This window comes from Pagrus major, chromosome 16 (assembly GCF_040436345.1).
Source record: "Pagrus major chromosome 16, Pma_NU_1.0".
In the NCBI taxonomy this organism is placed as follows: domain Eukaryota; kingdom Metazoa; phylum Chordata; class Actinopteri; order Spariformes; family Sparidae; genus Pagrus; species Pagrus major.
In genome coordinates this window covers 13,488,149-13,509,132 of record NC_133230.1, presented here as the reverse complement: position 1 = coordinate 13,509,132, position 20,984 = coordinate 13,488,149, and the positions used below count along the sequence as shown (strand labels likewise).

The window sequence follows — 20,984 nt, the reverse complement described above, 5'->3', positions numbered from 1 at the left end:
GCGTGTAATAATTTCAGAGCTTAAGCTGCAGAGGAAAAGAAAAGCTTTTCAATATTTTATATCAAACATTCATTTCTCTTATTATTGAGGGTCATATTTATGCTACATGCCGAAAATTGAGTATGTGCTCACGGCGATAATGTGTAACACGCCGCACATGTGCATACTTATGAGGTGCAGCACAACATGCGAGCCTGCATGCATGAATTACAGGTGAGATGGGGAGGAAGAAAAGGCAATTCGGTGTCATGTTATTGACTTTCATATTATATTAATGTGAAGGCCTCGCCGTCTAGTCGGAAAGAGACAGAAAGGAAGAGAGCGAGTGAGTCAGCCAACTGTAATGAATTGCAAACCTGCATTAAGAGATCAGTTTGAAATCAACGATGAATTAAATGACACTTTCAGTCTCTCCGTGTGAAGTGTAAAGTGTCAGACCTGCTGCTGAGAATCAACACCCAACTATGTAGTGCTACACAGCTTTTAGCCTTTTACAGCTAACTGTTTCGGTTCTCCTGCAAGCAGATACACTGTATACTTGAATCTCGTGGCTATAATCAACCACCATATAAAAAACTGTAAGCATTTGAACTGACCATGCGACAAAGAGGAGCTAACATTGTCGCATAGTTAGCTAAAGACCCTGATCTTTTCCCAGGAGTTGACAAACACTAAACAGATGAATCAGTAATGATTTATAGTCGTCAGTTAGCCAAAATACACCTTCAATGGGATGATAATGTTACTCCAACGCATTAGCCATCACAAGCTTCTAATTTGATGATGTAGGTTTATACACAACTAGATGGTGGAAGCAAAGATGGTGGCTGTTGAGTCAAATCGGAATGGCTCCCCTTGTGCATATACACCAAAAAAGTTTTCTATCTTCTTAGTTTACTTCCTGATTATGCGCTGAATGAGTGCAGTAATGCTGCATGTTCCCGCTCTGCCCCTAGACTTAACATTATGATGATGTGACAGATTTTTAAATCGCTTTTCTTGCCTCGAGGAAAGTTTTAGAAATATAAAACCTCCATAGATGAAAAATCCAAAATAAAAAAAGAGTTTTATTGACCTTGTTTGCAGTTCAAGGTGTCGTGTCACACAGGGAGATGCTTTTTGGGGCCACAGGGGGATTTTTCGCTGTGATAAATGATTTAGGAAGGTACTTTGCATGGTCTAATTTGTTTAGTCTATTTTCCAGAAAGGCAGCAATGTTTTCTGTAAGACACGGACATCATGACCAGTTAGTTAGATGTCAGTTTTCCATCAAAGAATCCCAAATCAGATCACAGAAGGGTGCTTTAGGGTGCTGGAAGCCAGAATGTGGATTAAACCTCCAGCTGAGGCACACAATTTGTACTTGCAACAGTTGGTGACGATTCTTTGCTTTTAATTTTTGTTTTGCTTCTGCAGTGCTATTTTGATGGCTGTCGATGCTACAGCTCCATTTGCATATTTTCTTAGCAAATAAAGCCTCTGCAGTCTTATTGTACTCCTGGTCCTGGCACCTGCGGTGTCAAACAAGCGAGATTCACTTGCTTTGCTGAATCTGTATGTTGCTTGAGGAGCAATGTTTTCCTGCTTTGACATGCCAGCGAAGAGTGATTGATGCCTTTATGCGTGATTATGCCTCGTGTAGGTTCAGAGTGACAAGATTCGAGTTCAGTGAGATCTCACTGTGCTAAACTTCTGTAGACACAGCACAGGAACAAATGCCTTTGGCGCTCTCGCTGTTTTGTTGACAGACAATCACTAGCTGCTCTCTGAAATGAATGATTAATCAAATGCCATGCTCTTTGATTGGCACACTGGCTGACAGACCAGAAGACAAAATGGCAATGGGCATCTGGCTGACTTATCAGCTGAATAACTTTCTGATTGACCGCTGGCTGTCTGACTAAATGTCTTTCCTGGCTAGCTTGGTTGCCAGGTTACCTGACTAAATGACTGGTTGTCTAGCCAGCTGGTTAACTGACTATCTGATTGACTGGCTGACGCACTGATTGGCTTACAGACTAATTGACTTTTTCATTTACATTTATAGCTGACAGGGAGCTGGGAAACAACAGGAGCACACTCCACCCACCCATCCTGCACTGATGACACTCTGATTGCAATCACGACCAGGAACACAAAGGAACACACACAAATACACACACATACACCTTCACGCATGTACTTATGGTCTGTATAATAACATGCATAGCAAGTAGCCAAGAGTGCGAACACATAAAGCCAACAGGAACAGTGTATTCATCATGCACATATATGCGAGGACAAAAACAAGTAGAACCGATTCACCAAAACAGTTCAAATATCCAATATCATCATTAAATCAAAAGAGCCAAACTGAAGAGGTCACTGATGAAGAGAGTGTAAAAGTATGCTAATGTGTTTCTTTTACTTGGGATTGCCGGTTTTGAGTTTGTTTTGTACACTGCTTAATGCAGCTTGAATTAACAGGGTGACAATGTGACAGTTGGAATGGGCTGATAGTAATGGATCGGTAAGGTCCCCTTTGGAGCTGTTGACCTTTATCTGTGCTTTGTAGCTAACAATCATGTGGACACACGTGGACATTTCAATGAGAAATATTGAATGTGAACATCACTTTGGTTGATTAAAAAGAAAACACCATAGGGTACCTTCAGTGTTTCAAAATAGCCACTTTTCAACTATTCAGATATTCCCAATATCTTCCAATTAGTGGTGTCATGACTCACCGAATCCATGATTCAATTTGATTCTATTTTTTTTTTCATTGTTGATGATATTACATCTGTATTTGCAAAGATCAACAGATCATTGGTTTTATGCCCTTGAAACTGTCATTCACATTTTCAAATTCTTCTAAAAAAAGATGAGGTATTTTGCAACAACAGTTTGACTTGATCCTGGGGGCTTTTTTGCAGATTAAAGTTAGGCTTCACCAAAAATAAAGTTTCCAGAGTTCAACCAAAGATACCATCCTTCAGGGATTCGACAATAAACAACAGAAGACTGAAATTCCATTTGTTACAAAGTTCGGTTTCTCTAACCTGTCCAGAGTGAACCATCTTCCCAAATCAATTAAGGATCTCTGGCAATGTTATCGGTTCAGTTCAGTTTGGTTTATCTCTTCTCAAAGAAATCATGAAAGGATCTTTGAAACATCTCCAAGACTGTCAGAGTTACGTTTACCACCAGTTGACAGTCTTCGTTCACACAGGTTAAGTGTCTGGAAGTGCAGCTGCAGGCTAACAGTCAGTAAGTTGTGTCTTTGAAGCATTTTCTGATGCGTTTCTTGTTTTTTTCCCTTTCTTTGGCCGCGCAAAAGTCGTCACACAGGGCGAGTGGTAGGGGGCATTTATCGCCAATACTGCCTTTGAATTCACTGATTGAAATTAAAAGCTCTTTCAATCACTTGTCCCATTAAGGATCGAAATCGTGACACCCCGACTTCAAACACTCTCTTTGTCCTGACAATAAAATATATGTTTTGTGCTATCACCAGAGTTAGGACTGAAGACTCTGTTCTTTTTCTTACCATGTCCTTTTTTCTTCTCAACTGCCTCCAATATTCTCTCTCCGCTTCATTTCCTCTTCCCCTCCCATCCTCATTTGGACCTACAGTCAACTGAGCAGAATATAAGTTCCATCCATTCCCACCTCACCACTTAGCCCTTTACAGCCCGTTCCACGCTTCCTTTGCACTTTTTGATAAACTGAGCAGATCAGGTCCCATGCTGCTATGTTAACCTTCCTTGCCACTCGCCACATTATATCCTCTGGCACCTACAAAGCTCTCTCACTCCCGCCCTCGCCTTCTGATAAACTGAGAAGAGCAGCTCCCATGCTGGCATGTTAACCTGCCTCGCCCACTCAACCCCATTACATCCTTTGCCATCTACGCCACGCTCACACTCGCACACTCTCACCCTCAGCCCAGTCACTAACACCCTTTCATTATGGATAGTCTTCTCCACGGGGGGCTATCACTTCAAAGACACCCTGCTTCCCTCTTCCGTGTCGGTGTGGAGAGGGTGCAGATGACGGGGTGCAATGAGGTGTGCGGGAGGTAAGACTGGGGGGTAGGGAGGGGTATCATAAAAGTGACTGAGCCGGAGCTGCGCGATTTATGTATTTATTCATCACCGAGGAAGCTGCGTATTAAAAGGTCGGGCAATTTTCCAGGTCACTGCCCAAACCCACACGGTGAGGAAACGAGAGGATGAAGAGGACAGGAGGAGAGAGACAAGAGAGAGAGAGCGTGGCTACGATGGCAAGCTGGTGAAGGCGATATTGGCAGGTGGACACACATCGGTGCGCTCAAAACCTCACCTGTGCGTGTATGTGTATAAGCCAAATTTGCCTTAGCGTGCTCCTTTTTTGTGTGCGCATGCTGTTTGTTTGTCCAGGAGAGAAAAAGCGGAGTGCTTCTGCAGTTTGTGTATGCGTTCACGTCTGTCTGCACACCGGCTGTGGTTAATGAGTTTGAAAGGTCAAACGCCTCTCAGAAAGATTAATGGGGTTTCCTAGGCACGGGGGTAATGGTTTACGAGGCCCAGCCGGACACTTTTCCAACATGACGGTCATTACCACCTCAGAGCAGAGACGGAAGGAGGGTTCGCGAGCAAAAAACAAGGACAACACAAAACTGCTGGGCAGCTGGCAGCGGGTAGAGAACAGTGTGCGTCTGTCCAGCTAATGTACATGTGTGAATCACTCTTTAGACAACAGATTCCACTGAATATTTTATCTCTTGTATTGATTGCAGTGGGCAGATTATGGCTCTAAATAGATTTTTAGCATCAACAACCTTTTTTTAAACTAGTACAAATCTTCTGTTTTTACTGTCATTATGCAAACTGACAAGAAAATCATTTGTTGGAAGAATAAATATAACCAGAGGTAAAAAAAAAAAAAACATTGGCATGTAGCTCTGGTCAGTGTGTGGCCATCCTCCTTGCTGTGACCAAGACAAGTTTTATCTGATTTGGTTTGAAAAGCCTGCTGCAGGCTGCTCTGTGCATGGCTGACACGCCTTATGGTCCTTTCAGGTACTGTGAGTTTAAAAATGGCAAGACTCGACAGTCAGCTGGGTAGCAGCAGGCATTTGGAATTTCCATCCAAAATGTTGGAGGTTAGAGTTGCATTGTGGGTAATGAAGGCGGCAGGTTTGGTGAGGGAAGAAGACCGCAGGGAATAAAAAAAAAGACTCTGACAATTGAATGCTATGCCAAATCGGTCGAGTACTCCAACAATGCAATGCTGTCGTACAGCCAACAATTGTCTTTCAGATGTCCACAGGTTTCAAGCCAGCACCTGAATGCACCGCACATAAATAGAGCTGCCTGTGTTCAGTCTCTCTGTGTCTGAGTATGTTTTGTACTGCAGCTTGATTCAGCTCAGCGATACAAGCATGACTCCAGGGTGCGACTATTTTGGTCGCACAGGCGCCCAAAAATCTGTCAAGTGCGAGTAAACATTTCCATCGGTCGCACCAGTGCGCCTCCAAATTAGCAGTTCATTTTTTTAAACAATTGAGATTATTGCAATTTCTTCTTGCATGTGATTCAAATGAAGAAAAACACGTATTTGCGCCTTTATTCCTGTTTACAATCATTTACATGTGTTAAAAATTCAAATTTAAATGTGTAAATTCAAATTTAAATGTGTTATCGGGTGCACCTGAATTATGTGCCGGTGCACCTGAATGAAAAAGTTAGGCACACTAGTGCAACAGTGTAAGAAATGAGTTGGGGTCCCTGATAAGTAATTTGCCAAAGTAGTCATACAGCTGTCATTAAGAGAAGGACTCAATGTCATGAAGGCTGCAGTGTTTCTGAATAGTGGCAAGCACATGCGATCGAGCCATTCTTGCGCAAATGTTACATAACACAGCTTTGAAAAATGCGTTATAGAAAATAATTAAAATTTCATTACCCTACTGTATCTATATTAGAAGATGTGGGAGAAAAGAAATCTGAGAGTGGCTGCATGCATGATGTAGCACTCGATACGTGTGCAAGGAGAAAGAAGGGAACAGCAGAAAGATGTGCATATATAAACATGTTTAATGTAAGGTGCAGTCTTTTCTCCTCCTCACCAACACACACACTCAAAGTGAGTTCTCCCAACGCGCTTCCTCAGGTCAAACATGTCAGAGGAGAACCAGTGGACATGAAAAGAACATTAGGAGGCAGCGTTCACGGGCCAGCCTGCCTCAGCCAAAACCAGTGACGCGGACACTGACACAGCGGAGCAAAAATAAAGAGTGGAGGCTAATGGCAGAGTTCAGCCGTTGAGGTGTGCAGGGTCTGACACGTGTGTGTGTTTGAGTGTGTGTTTTCTAGAAAGAAGGCAAGACAGTTGGGAGCATGAAACTTTGAGCGTGAGTAGATGTGGTTTCTCGTGTGGCTTTAAAACATGTGCAGCCGGTTTGGTACATGGACACACGAAAAGGGCCGCGCCTCATGTTTTAACAAAATGGGAACCCACTCTTGTTCTGCTCACGTGACGGTTACATAACTGGGTATGGACTGCTGGACAACGTTGCCTCAGCTGCAGCCAATCCAAAAGGTTTAACTATATATTGTCGTTTTTTAAATTTACTTGGCTAAACTTAAGTTAAAAAAATGTGTCCACTATTACATGGCGAAAATGTGATAATGCATGGAATTTCCACCGAAGTTCAGGTGATCACTGATTTTGTTTTTGTTTCTTGTTTTGCCAAAAGACAACGTGTGGATCTACAGAAGCATGGCTACCTGTATGTGTGCAAACTGAGTGAGTGTGTGTTTGTCTTGGTGCACAGTCCAGGACCTCTGTCACCTCCATGACAGTGTGATGGGACCGCCTAAACCAGGCTCAATTGAGGCTGATGGTCTCTGAGCCAACATCTGAAAGGGAGGGCAACGCATTTAACCTCTGGAGGAATACTGCCTCCACACACACACACACACACACACACACACACACACACACACACACACACACACACAGGTTATAATTTGTTTCTCTGGATTTCCCTCACAAAAGCCGGTTCTTGATTCAAAAGAAATCGATGCGTCAGAGCATACATGGTCAAAACTGCAGGATGACAACTACACTTAAGTCCACTTAGGAGTCACATGGGGTCATTCAGTTCTTGAAATTTGCAATAACAATAAAATAAGAAGTCTTCAGGGTGTGTTTGTCAGATTGGCGGTGTGTCTCACTAGTAGCTCCTGTTTATCCGATCACAGATGGAAAGACCAAAGCTTGGAGTCCTGCTCGCCTCAATAACTCTATCCTCATGAAACTGGCTGATGCGGCTGATGATGTTTTCACCATCAGAAAACAAGGAAATTAAATGAAAAGATGGGGAGTGTGAGGGTGGGAGACCGACCGAGCTCCGCCGAGTTGTCAGTTCAATTCCCAACATGCCCACCCACATCAAGCCTCGCATTAATGCGGTTGGTGTTTACTCTCGATGCAAAACACCCTGAGCTGAAATTTCTGCCAAGAGCGCGGCTCCAGCTCCGCACAAACACACACCAGTGACATTTATCAACTTTAGACACCTCAGGACTGAAAAGCCTGCCAACAAAAAACTCCTCTAATCCATTAGTATCCCAACAAAGGCAGCAGAGATGAATAATGAGTTTGAGGCATCCATCTAAAAAATCAGGCAGAAATATGTCTTAACTGCAGCAGGGTGCTGACGGTGTGGGTGGTGGAGGACTTTTTTAACTTAATATTTTTCTTAGACTTTTCTGCATATAACCTTTGAAGAACCTTAAGAGAACAAGCCCTTGAGATGTTTACATAAGGCTCTGGCATGAAAGCACAAGTGCATTTGCTAAAGCAGCTCGGCTTAAAGACTTTCTTTCTTCTTCTCTTCACATGTGGTCCGCAGTGTCAGATGATGATTTTCACCCTCTGTTCTAGGGATAAACATACCTACAGCTGCACACTTTCTATCATTTCTTATTTATGTCATGCTATTCATAATATAGCCTCTTAATTTTGCCCTCAAAGTGCTCCAGATTGATTCATTAAATGTGGGAAACTGCAGAATCCCATTTCTAATATATAAATTACATATCGGATCCTTAACAGAAATTGGTGTCAATTAATCAACTAACTGATGATAATTGTACTTTTTAAATGGTGTTTTAATTTCCTGCCCTCCCTGCACCATTGCTGATTTAAGCCTATATTCTCAGCCTCCCTTTTCAATGCTATATTACTCTTGCTGATGCGACGATTTAATTATCAGCCGCACAAATTAATGACATATCATTATATTCCAGTATAATTAACAAGTTGGCTTAAATGTATTTAAATCACCCAAACAAAGAGCAGTTTGTTTATGCTGCACGTTGTGAGGATGCTTCTCGCAAAAGACATCGGCTGAAAAATTACAAAACAGAAGGGACGAAAAAGGTGCCTGCCGGAAACAAAGATGCGAGGAAATGTGCACAAGTGGTGGAGGCTGTCGCATTCAAACACACACACACACACACACACACACACACAGCAGCTGAGGAAGATGTTTTGGCATGGATTCATCAATAAAATGATGCGCAGTCCGTCTGCAGTTCCTTCATCTATCATGCAGCTGCACAGAGCCCCTTCCTCACTGTCCAATATGGCTGAAACACCTGCTAAATCCCCATTTTTCCTCCCACATGTGCACGCACACACACACACATACACACACACACATCTCCCCCCCTTCCTCATTCTTGCCGACCCAGCAGAATATCCCCGATGCTGTTGTAGTGTCCTTACCCTGAACAAAAGAAATCAGGTGACCCTATTGGCATCCAATAGTCACGCATACTCTCTGTTACACACACAATTCATCTATCAAGTCTCAGTCAATGTGTTCCAGCAGAGTGGGAGGTAAATAAGGAGCTGCTGCATTGACTTGTTATAGGAACCCATGGTCTGTTTGATTACATGTAACATGCGAGAGCTGTGGAACAAAGCGGTGGTGGCAGCTTACAATTCCCTCATCACTTGCTCCCTCCCACCTGCCTTTACTCGCCTCCAATTTTCTTTCTGTCACTCCCTCATCTACTGTTCCTCGCTTTTCGCTCCGACCCAGCCTCCCTTATTCGTCACCCCTCGACCCGACGCACCTCTGCTTGTAATGCATCAAATTTTTGGGATGAGACTCCCCTCTCCCTCGCCCCGTCCTTCCCTTTCCTTTCATTTCACGGCACCTGTGCCTCCACCTTCCCTCCCCGTCTTCGCCCCTCCTCTCGTCTCGGCTGAAAATGACAACGTCCCTGAGGCCTCGACGAGAGAATGTCGCGCCGCTATGCCTGCCATCTTCACAAATCACTCTGACCTTTCATACTCGCAGAGGTCACAGTCGTCTGATCCAACGAGCTCAGGTCCAAGGCTGTCCTTGCCAGCCAAAGATGGACCGGTGCACTGGGCCCGGCAGTGGCAGCAGAGCAGAAATAAGCCTGCATCAATCACAGACAATTAGTCGCAATTGATGCCTGGGAGGGTGGAGTGCTTCTCCACTGCCAGTCTGGCAATTGCTGGTAAACCCAATATTAGTCAATCAGATAGCTTCTAAGTACTAATTATATGATTCAGTAATCAAATGACATACGAGAAGAGTTTAATAATGAATAGATATTTTGATTATGTTGCATTAAAGTCAGCAGTAAGCAGAGATACCAAAGCTTTGCATCTCAGCACAGCAGGTTTTAAAAATAAATGATAAATCACTGAAGGTACTGGATAACATTGTAAGTGAGATCTGATAAGTTAAAGATTTATTCGCAAGTTGCCTTCACCTACAAACGAAAAAAGGAAGGGGTTTTTCAAAATGCAGCAACACCCTCGCCAGACAGGACATTGATAATGGATGACTCTGCGAAACCTTGACATTTTTGAACACGGAATATCAGCGGGGGATTTTTTCAGTCTGACTTTGGTATCTTGACTAGGACTACTTACAGAAAGATTGGGATTTCGAAAGGTGTATCTGCGGTCAAGATCAGGTTGGACGACCAAAGGGCTTGTGGTCAAGGGAAAAAAAGCTCTGAAGGGTCAGACCAAACACAACGTAGATTTTAAAAGGTGAAAGCTTGAGTATGAACTCGATGATAAGACGCAAGTGGAAGCCAAAATCCCCCTTGGGACTGAAAATTGAGGTGAAGATTTGACCAAGTGGGTTAAAAATGTTTCAGCTTGAACAGAGAAAAATTGCGCTGATGACAAGACCTTATGACTCCTCTGCAGAGACGAGAGGAGAGAAACCGCAAATGGGTTCATTGAGGCAGCAGTCTCAAGCGTAAGGGTTGGACACTTTTCACCCCCTCTCGCCAACCTAAGACTCTAAAACTTTCTTACTTTTTTCGCTTCACTACTTAAAAGGCTTCCTGACAGTGAGCTTTACGAAAACTACTTATGGAAAGACTTTCATTTCAAAAAGTGTAAATGTGACTAATATAGGACTAGACAACCAAAACTCCTAGTAAGGAAAGATTGTGATCAAGGGAGAGAAGCCAACATTTACTGAAGCTTTGAAGGGTCAGACCGAACGCAACGCAGATTTCAGAGGTGAAAGCTTGCACATGAACTCGCTGAAAAGATGCAAGTGGAAGCCAAAATCCTCCTGGGGAGTGCAAATTGAGGTGAAGATTTGACCGAGCGGGGTTGAAAACATCTCAGCTTGATCGGAAAAAAAGAATTGCGCTTATGCCAAGACCTTATGACTCCGCAACAGAGACGAGAGGAGAGGAACCGCAGACAAACAAATGAATCACGAGTTCCCGGTAAGTTCAGAGAGATGAGTCGTATGCCGAGCTGTCACACAAACACACTCACACAGCACTCACACACACGGACAGACAGTGTCGATGGGTACGTTGAGGCTGAATTCAAGCAGCATTAATGTGAGACACTTTGCATCGCCTTTCACCAACCGATCTACCACTTTTCTATTAACTTTTACTTTTGGCCTTGCTACTGAAAAGACATCCTGCGCTGACACTGAGCATTGGAAGCAGAATTACACTTATAAGGGCACTGCCTTCACAGACACACTTTCACGAAGGCTTTATGAGTCCTTTTACGGCACTTTCAACCTTTTAAAGCTGACTTGAAAACTCAAGGACCTGTCACATTTAAGTTGATTTTTCAGCAGTGGGTGGATACTCTTCTCAGATAAACCGCTGTGTATTTCTGTCATGTTTAATAGTACGAAAACTGTGACTTCATCCCAAACTACCCCAGCATCACGGAGAATCATGGCGGAAAATGTCAGCTGTAAATTTGAAATTACGCCCCGTCGCGAGAGGTTTCGGAGGCGCACCGGCGTAATAAGGCTGCGGGTAAACAATGGGCTGAAAGCCTGCCAAGAACATAGTGCAGTCAGTTCTGCCCGGCCGTTCTGACACGACAGGGCATCAAACAAAGCTCCGGCCCGCAAAAACAGGATGATCCCACAGGTTACGCCGGGACTCTCAATCACTCCCGCTCCTCTCCATCACTCTGCCTCTATTGTTCTGTACCTGAGCGCGTTGCCCTCTCTCAGCTTGCTGCAGAATGGATGGATGCAGAGGAAGGGAGGGAGGAGAGGGAGGAGAGGGGGAAGTAAATGAGATCCCGATGAGATGCCAAGGTGTGTTAGCTGTGAGGCGTGGGGGAATGAGAAAAGCGGCCTGAAGGGAGGGAGGGGGGGGGAGTGGCTAGATTGACTGTGTGTGTGAGGTGCCGGTATGGGGTAGTGGACACCCGGGCGTATTAGTGTTTGCTAAGTCAGCTCGGGATGCAGGAAGCGTGTACAGGGTAGGAAGAGGAGGATGACATATGAGAGGAGAGTGGGAAGACGAACAAAGGAAAACAGGAATATGGGGGGAAGAAGGAAGAGTGGAGCAAGGAAGACGTACAGCACGAGATAGTCTTGCATATCTGCAGGACGATGTTGGCGCATGAGGAGAACTGATATAAGAGCAAGGCAAAGGGGAATGTGAAACTGTAGATAAAAAACTACTTAAGCATTAAAAAAGGGCACATGGGTAGTCTGTAAAAGAGGAATTTTATGAATATGGATCAAAGAGTCACATAAATCCTGAAGGTTTTAACAAAACTCTCAAAAATTCCTAATACAGGCAAGACTTATGCGCGCCCTTCCTTTGTTAAAACCATCTCCCATGGCAGTTTGGCACTCGAACCGAATGCATGTCGACAGGTAGGTAAATTGCCTCAATTAACATGGACGCAATGGCAGAGAATTTTTGAAGGAGAGGGAAGTCTCCCGAGTGGTTTTCCCTATCTCCCAAATCCTTACGAACAGCGGGGAAGAATCGCTGCCAATACCAGCCTTCAGGAGCACATTGCTTTCACAGCAATTAATCGCTGTCACAACATCAATTAAACAAAAGCTAGCATCCAAATCTGGCTACCCAGCATTCCAGGGAACCCAATCAATCTGGCAACGAGTCCGCGTGAGATGAATCCAAAGAGCGCACGGACAGGCGTGCATGCGAGCGTTCATATAAATGGGGCCCTCAAGTACCAGAAAATGTTGCACCATGCATGTATGTGTGTGTGTGTGTTTCATGAGAAAGCTTGCATGCGAGCCCAACATGTACGTGTCAAGTGAGCGTGTGCATTGATCCAGAGATGCGTGTGTGCCAGGGAGTGCATTATGTGTGTGTCAATGATGTATGGCTGTGAAGTGTGTGAGCTTGCCAAATGTACTTTATCTATAGAGCAGAAGTAGGTTACTGTATATCTGTGTGTGTGTATGTGTTTGGCACGTGCATGAGTGTGTATCCAAAGATCCACTCAGCTGTACCTGGCCAATAAAACCCCTTTTTTTAAGAAAGAGCCCGGGGGGGTTCTGAAGCCATTATGTTGGTTTCCACTTCACAATCTCAGAACTGATGATAGGATCACTTCCCTACACACACACACACTCTCGAGCAGCTCTGTGTGGGAGCTTGAGCTGATATATAAGTTGCGCAGGTTTAACTTGTGCGTGCAGAAAGTGTTTGTCTGTGGCAGTCGGCCAGGCTCGCCGGTAAATTCAGCAGCTCCCTCACTCTCTGACACACTTCAGTGCAGATGCACAGGGGCAATTAAACAAGCCCACAATTCCAAATCCCCATCCCTAATCGGTATTAAATCTTGATAAACCACTCAGCGGGTCGTGCATTGTTCCCCCTGCATTGCTGTTTTTGATACTCTTGGTATGAAATGCTGTTGGAAAGACAAGAGGAAGTATCTGAGAAAAACAGCTGCCCAGCTGTTTGAAACTGACAGAAGGAATACTTGTTGGAGAGGAGCTGTGCTGGAAAAAAAGGAGAGGAGGGATAAAGCAATAAGGCATCAGCCTAATGCGTCCTGTCGTCCGTGCCACAGCTTAAGAGTATGAAAAAGACAAAGAAACCAGTTGCACAGAGATGCCGTGACAAAAAGCCCAGCACAAGATCCAAATCTTTGTGACAACACACCGGGGATTTCTTTCTCGCAGCGAGAACGGTCTGCTGAACGGAACTGACTTTTCCTTTCAGAATAAATCACAAACAGGATGGTGAAGCAGACAGTGGCTCTACTGTGTGGCAACAGAAATGTAATTGTGCTCAGTTTGTTTTTAGGGGGGAAAAAATCCTTAAAACAACTTGTCCGCGTCAGGCACTGCGTTCACTATCTCTGCAAAGACTGACGGAGACGCTGGAAATAAAAAAATGCACGGCTTTTTGACAACCTGCCGCACCTTAGTGTCATGTTTATTTATTTTTGATTTAGTGACAAAGAAGCTGACGATCTAATTTAATCATTTTTGTTCGCATTTTCGGGGCAAAACGCTGCCAGTTCACTGAGCTCAGATGCGTAAATCTGCCAGATTTCTGATACGCGTCTCTCTCCATTATCAGGAAAAAAGGGATTTAAAAAAAAAAAAAATACTTTAAATACTGTTTATCTCCACACTCATCATTGGAAACAATACACCTGCTTCTCCTCACAGGATGAGCGCAAATGCCAAACTATCTCCGCCGCGGACATCTGTCTGTAGATCAACGCTGCCCGCTGCGGAGACCAGTTTGGACACAACCGAGCCAAAAAAAAAAAAAAAAAAGCACACACAAACACACGTCCCCACATACCTTCTTCGGCGTGACAGTCTTCTTCCAGGTTCACCAATAATATCCAAAGCACCGAAATCAGCGTTTTACGGAGATCCATGTTTGTCTGGCCAGTTCCGCGGGGCTCTTGTCATCTCTCTCCAGCCTGCGCGCAACGCACCGCAGCAGAGACGCACTCAGTGTTTCGAGCGGAGCGGAAGCCGTCTGGGCAAATAGTGCGGGAGCAACGGAGCACACGGCCTATTTCATATCTCGGGGGAGGGTTTAACGGACGAGATTGACACCGAGCGAGCGCAATGAAGTCGGATGTGGAGACGAGGGTACGGGAGGGTCGTCCTATCAAGGAGCAGCGACCTGAGACATCCGCGCCAGGTGTTTCCACTACAGTCAACAGAGTCTAACGCGCAGTGCTCCCTTTTCTACAGACTACAGGCTTTTTTTTACAGCGAGGGGTGTCGGTGAGTTAGGACCTTTTTTGTGGATTTAGTTGGCTGTTGGAGAGTTTAGGGAGGATTACATTCCCCTGTGCACAGAATCCTGCACTTGTTTAATGATCTCTCTGTCTTGGTTGTAGAGATTCGGTTTAGTTTCATTATTTCAATTAACACAAACAAACTCAACACAAGCCGGAGAAGAAGAACATCTTAGTGAACTGTTGACAAACTTTTCAGTCATATGTGAACATTTAAAGGGGCAGTATGTAGTTTTGGAGAAGAAATTCAAACTCTAATAGAATTTTAGTATTTACAATATTAATGAGGTAATAATATAAACTCAGAAATATTTCTTTTTTTCCATAACTGAATAAACAAGCTGTTCTCAGAGGAAAATACGGTCCCTAGAACACTGTTTGAAGCTAGAAAGGTGGCAGGGTCCGCCAAATATAAACAAAGTAAAACAGTATGAGTTGTCCTTTAAGGTCAGTTTGTTTATTCGGTCATGAAAACAAAGACAGTTTGTTTATTTAGCTTGTTTAGGCATAAAAAAGAATCAGTCAGTGAAGATCTTACCCTTCTGATTAAAATGTCTTCCCCAAAAACTACATAATGCTCCTTTAATAGTTAAAGCATATGTATGTGGACAAAAATGTGAACAATCAGACTTTAGAATTACAAAATATTTTACTTGTATTATCAACAAGAAACAGTAGCAGACCCCTAGGGGATCTTTTTTTTTAATGGTCATATTTAAAGCAACACATACTGTAGCATGGACCAACATCAGGCATATGTATCAGAGGCTGTTGTTTTCAACTCTCAGTGTTTAATGAGCTTCATACAATTGCACAAAACTCAATAGGAAAACACTTACAAGCAAGGACTTCACTTTGTGTTGAGAAGTGGCAGGAACACAAGGGGTAAGATAATATCACTGACAACCTACAGCAGGTGAATAAACATGTCAAGGTTTAGGTTTTAATATATGCAGGGGTTGGTACTCTTACAATGAAACAATTCAAGGGCTTTTCAAAGGCAAAGTGTTTCAGAATTAAAGGCCAATAAATCATATAGATTTTCAAATATACCAGTCTAACCCAGCACTGTCCTCAAGGGCACCACTGAGTTGGAAAAGTAAAAGTAAAAAACAATTTTAAAGAGTCTTTTAAAGAGTCTTCAACATATGGGATTTTAGGCAATGTAATGAGGAGATTGTATAATGTCAGAAAAGATAAGGGGTGATGATGCATACGGCGAATCAAAGTTATTTTCATTTCCTTTGTTAGTTAGGATTAGGATTAGGATTAGGTTGAGATTCATGACAGTTTCTAACATTTTTGTGCAGCTGGGACTTCTAACATGCATGAAAGAGGAGGATATCACTCTCACAGTGTTGTGAAACCATGTACATGCATAATAGAAGTATCACCTATGGTGGTAAAAAACTTTTTAAATCTTATTTTGGAGCAAAGTCACCACATTTTTTTGTGTTTTTTTTTTTTTTTTTTGTTGACTGGTGATTCTGCACATGCAGTTTTTACGTTCAAGTGACCATTAAGAGTGAAGTTAGATACAGGCCTGGTCTTGTTAGCCCGAAATAGCTGCCCAGAGGTGTTGCCAATATGGCTGCCGAGTGGCAAGACTTGCCTAAAAAGGACTTTGAGGTCAGTCACTTTAACTTTTGGCAGTTTTTCTAAACATTTAGCGTAAATAAGAGCCATAAGTTAGCTAGGCTGATTTACTAGCTAATGTTGCAAATGGTCAATACGCTCAGGTGATGAAAATGATCCCATGTACAGAAACTAACGGTAAACACTATTCAGAAGATGTACGACGCTAGGTTAACGGCAAAAAGTGAAGCGACTAACTGAACTACTACATAGAATTCACCCTACAGTAACATACTGCACCTTCGCATACAACCTTAAGATGACTTTAGACTGCTTTTTTATGTTTATTATGTTTTTGATAATTCCATAAAGGAAAAACCCTATTAATATGTGTCAGTGCCGCCACTTCACAAGAAAAACACCTCAAAAATTCCTCTTAACATCAACAGTAACGCGACAGAATTTAATCAGCATAATTGATATAGCTGTGTACATTTTCTTTGCACACACTCTCCACAAATTGACTCGAGATCATTTCTGTAATGGAAATCACTTCCTTCTCAGGGGACTATTGATTTGATGCTTCTTAAGTGAGCAGACATGTTCATAGTTTTCTGCACCGAGCAAATGTTATCGAGCTCTTCCAGGTTTGTGTGTGTGTGGTTTTTCAGACGGACGAGGAGAGTGATGTATTGAAACACGGAGGTGATGTTTCAAGAGTTTGCATCATTGCAACACATAGACTTCACTTAACAGTCCCCCCAGTCTGTCTCTTATCGCCGTAGTCACACACACACAACCTGAATTGATCGCCCTCACAGTTTAGCTTGGGAAGCAATACAGTTTATCGCTGATTGACAAGCAAGATAGCGTTTTTTTGGTTTTTTTGCAAAGAGAAAACTAGTGATGTGACCACAATTCAGTCTTTTCTGAGTGCTGAAAGCAGAGAGGATTCAAAGAGCTCTCTCCACCATATGCATTTAAAAAAATCATCACATGGTTCATTCAAAAATTTCAAACGGATCATCGCGAACATTCAGCTCCTGTAATTGAATTCAGCCGAAGTGGTTTTCTTATTCTTCTGCTTGAAGTGGCTCTGCAAATTACAATTACCTAATAATGTGGAATTCTGTCCATTCATCAGTCTAATTATTGTAATGATCCTTCTATCTTTACTTACTAAACAGTGAAATGTACACCTTCCTGAATGAAAAACCAGAGTTTAGGTTTCTCTTATTTTTTTAAGCTCATGATCAGACCCTCAAGTTCAAAGGCCAAAGCTGAAACTTCCTCGAAAACATAAACTGACTTTAATGATATTCAGCCTCCACTTGGCAGCTCCTCTGTATGTGCAGCCAGGCGCTGCTATTTAGCTACTTTTCAAACTTTAATGACGTGCTAATGAAAAGGCTAGTCAGCACACCTAATTTTCCCCTTAAGCAAGCCCTGCAACGGCCGGACATAAAACAGCTCCGTAATAAATGTAATAAGTACTTTTAATACCGCACACACTCACACACACACACACACATATACACACAGTCCACACTCCCTCCTATATGCTCCATAATCAACGGTAAGACTCATTATTGCCGTTGTCACCCAGCCCCCTCTCCCTGCTCTCTCCACTCAACCACATGCTCACGCACACACACATACTCACACACAGATTATGGGCCATCAGGCTGACTGATCCTCCCCAGCAGGGGGGCTGGTAGCCTCAGTTCTGGGAGCTGATGAACATGATCATCTGTCCTCCTCTGTGGTCATTACTCACCAAGGACAGAGGCCAACAGCCCCACTCACTCACTGTGCGTCTCTCTCCCCTCACAGTCCATTACCTGCGTGCACACAACACACTCTCTTTTGTGCTCTCGCTCTCACATCCACCGTGACCACATCTGCCACGGAAAATTTTAACATGTGTCAATTTTTAGTGTGTTTTTACCACAACGTTAAGCGCTCGCTGAAGTGGTGTGTCCAGACTTTAATTTTGACGTGGGCGGCCCAAATCTGGTTCATGCAGGGGTGGCATGAAGTATGTATTAATCCACCATTTCTGTCTCCAGAGCAACCAATATGACAAACGATAATACACAGTAGCGTGGCTTACTCTGTTTAGCTTGCAATTTTGCACTGTTTGCTGCTGAAATTAGCAGGTGCTGGGGATGCTTTGGTAGCCGCTAGCACTCGTGTTCGTTTCACTGTCGTCAACTTCTGCTTCAACAGTGCTCCTTGAAATACTTTTCTCCTGCTCTGCACTTCTTCTTCCTGATGGTTACTGTTTCAGAGCCACGTTTGTATTGTTTTTGAATCTTTCATTTTACCTCCGCCCACTTTCTTGATATGGCAGTTTGAGTTTGAGCTTGTAGCTAATCATGCATGACCTATGCGCACATGATTTTTTCTTTCACTGCATGTGTAGGGAGAGGAGAGACAAGGGTTACTGACCAAACACTCTTAATCAGTGATTACTGTTGGAATAGAGAGCTATTTAACTCTTATTCTAATAACAATGTATCTTACTTAACTGTAAGTTTTTACATTATAAATATACATTATTTCCTCCTTGTACCACTAGAGGGAGCTCCACAGATAGTAGCTGACAAAGATAAATAGACCTACCAATCACAACACAACAGAGTGGCACCATACAAATGTAATATGAAGCTTCTATACATTATTGTTTAAGTCCACAAAAAGATAATGTAACCACATACGAAAGAAAACAATAAAAAAATAGTCAAAGTATAAAGTAACAACAAAATGAAAATAAATAAGCTTGTTTGGACCAAATATTGTAATGACAACATTTTTTGCACAACTTCAAATATACACACAAGAACAAAATATGAAAGTCCGGCATCTGATCGGTCAAATAACCAGTCATAGTTTAGGATTATTACAGGGTGGCCAGTTAAATTAGGGATGGCCCAGGCCACCCCTTGGTTACGCCCCTGGCAAATTGTTGTTTGAATTCTTACACGGTAAAATCTTTTTAGCTTGTACAACCTAAATTTAATGGTCTACTTTACTTTCCTCACTTTTTTAAGTAAAACCAACTTATACAAATTACAGTGTGCATTTAAAGGATAAAGATAATGTTTTTTTTTCTTTATTTTATTATTCACAACCAAACCCATGAAAAGAACAAAACCAATAATATATTAGTGCTTATCTTAATTCTTTCCGACTTCCTTACTCTGACTGTAGCACTCAGCACCAAGCTCATTCGTTCCCACTGGAAACTTTAACAACTGGTCTCAGATATAAAGTTTTATTTTTAAAAATGGCTCGGTCATTTTCTGAAACAGCTGGGCACTGTAGTTTTTCAACAAACATTACTCAAACGGGACTTAATAGTGCATTTGCCAGGGACCATTTTCCAGCGCGCATTTAACCACATCAGCATATATTTTTGCAGCAACAAACATATAACAGTTGAAAAAACTACAACGCCCACATTTGTGGCATTGATGGAACATGTCATCAGGACCTACACTTTTTACTAGTGTTTGGACAACAGTTGAGCTCTATGACTCGGAGGAATAAGCTATATTAGCTTTAGCTACACACACAGTATGCTACTAGCTATTTAGTCTTTTCAAGGATAATGTTGACAGTAATAAAAATACTGAATATAGGCAGCCTGTCTGAGAGAAGCCTTCAGCTCCATTTTACTTGATTGCTTCGGCACACACATCACTTTTCCCCTTTTGGCCTCTGTCAACACATGCCAACACGAGCAGGCTGAATCTTCTGCGCCCCCCCCCCTCCCACCAGCCATGTGTTTGTATTATTGATCAGAAGCACAATCGCTAGGGAAAATAAAAAAAGATGTGAATCACAACCTGATAGCGTACAGAGAGGGGGAGGGGGCGATGAAGCAGTAAATAGATGTCAATTCCAGCACACGTACATGTGGATGCAGCTCAGTTTCGCAGCTTTGTTATAATGCGACAATTTCATGCCGCCCCGCCTTCTCTGCTCCTCCTCACATACATGTTAGAGAGACGGGAGGCGAGGAGAGGAGGGAGCAGAGCCACTTGACCTTTTCTGTTCCCTGGCCGTTTCTGTAATCAACCGAGCAGAACGAGGGTGGAACAAAGACATAATAGGAGAGAAGGTGTGTGAGCCTGCATGAATATACACATCTAGGTAAGAGTACGTCCACAGTAAGCTGGCTAAAGCAGTAAATGCTGTTTACAAAAACTATCTGGAATTGAGGTCGCTTTTGTAAAGACCTCTGCTCCGGAGAGTCACGATGGCCTCGGGGCTGAGACGTGTGCCATGTAATTCCAGCTGGGGATCTTTGTCGCATGTCAACCCCCTTCTCCCCCTCTTCACATTTCCTGAATGTCCAAATATTTTTTTTTTCATCTTCCACTCGATCCCCTCCTTTTCTCAGTGATCACCTGCGGTATGCTGTGTTTCAGTATGATGGTGAATTCATCTCACAATCTCACAAAGTCAAAACTAATAGAGATAAAATACAATAGCTGTATTTGGGTGTTGCTGCACTGACACAACAGAGTTTAAAAATTGCCATATTTCCTTTACTTTTAAACACTGACCAAGTCAGAAGATGATTATTATTATTAGTGATTATTGGCTATAATTTGGTGCTATTGTCTGGTTTGTCGGGTAAGTACGGTGGCCCTGAGAGCTCAACACAATGCAACTCAAGAAAGGAAATGCAAATAGACCCAAACACAGACAAAGTTTAAAACACATTCTCACCAATTACTTGCTCCTTTTTTTCTGTATTTGGTTGTTTTGTCTCACTTTGCAGCATTTTTCTTCCTTAATGCTCCGCATTTGTTTTCAAATTGGTGAAAATGTTTTCTTAA

General features: G+C 42.9%; 1 protein-coding gene across 2 annotated transcripts in view; it reads right to left on the bottom strand.

Moving 5' to 3' along the window:
- Positions 1–20,984, bottom strand: part of LOC141010906 (ephrin type-A receptor 7) — a 248,439-nt gene that overhangs the window by 152,710 nt on the left and 74,745 nt on the right. Inside the window, exon 1 of one of the 2 annotated variants that reach the window (XM_073484060.1) lies at positions 14,109–14,213. The exons of the other annotated variant lie outside the window; for it this stretch is intronic. Coding sequence (XP_073340161.1) covers positions 14,109–14,187 — 79 coding nt within the window. The 5' untranslated portion in view covers positions 14,188–14,213. Of the gene's footprint in view, positions 1–14,108; positions 14,214–20,984 lie in introns of those variants that run through there. 2 annotated transcript variants of the gene reach the window in all.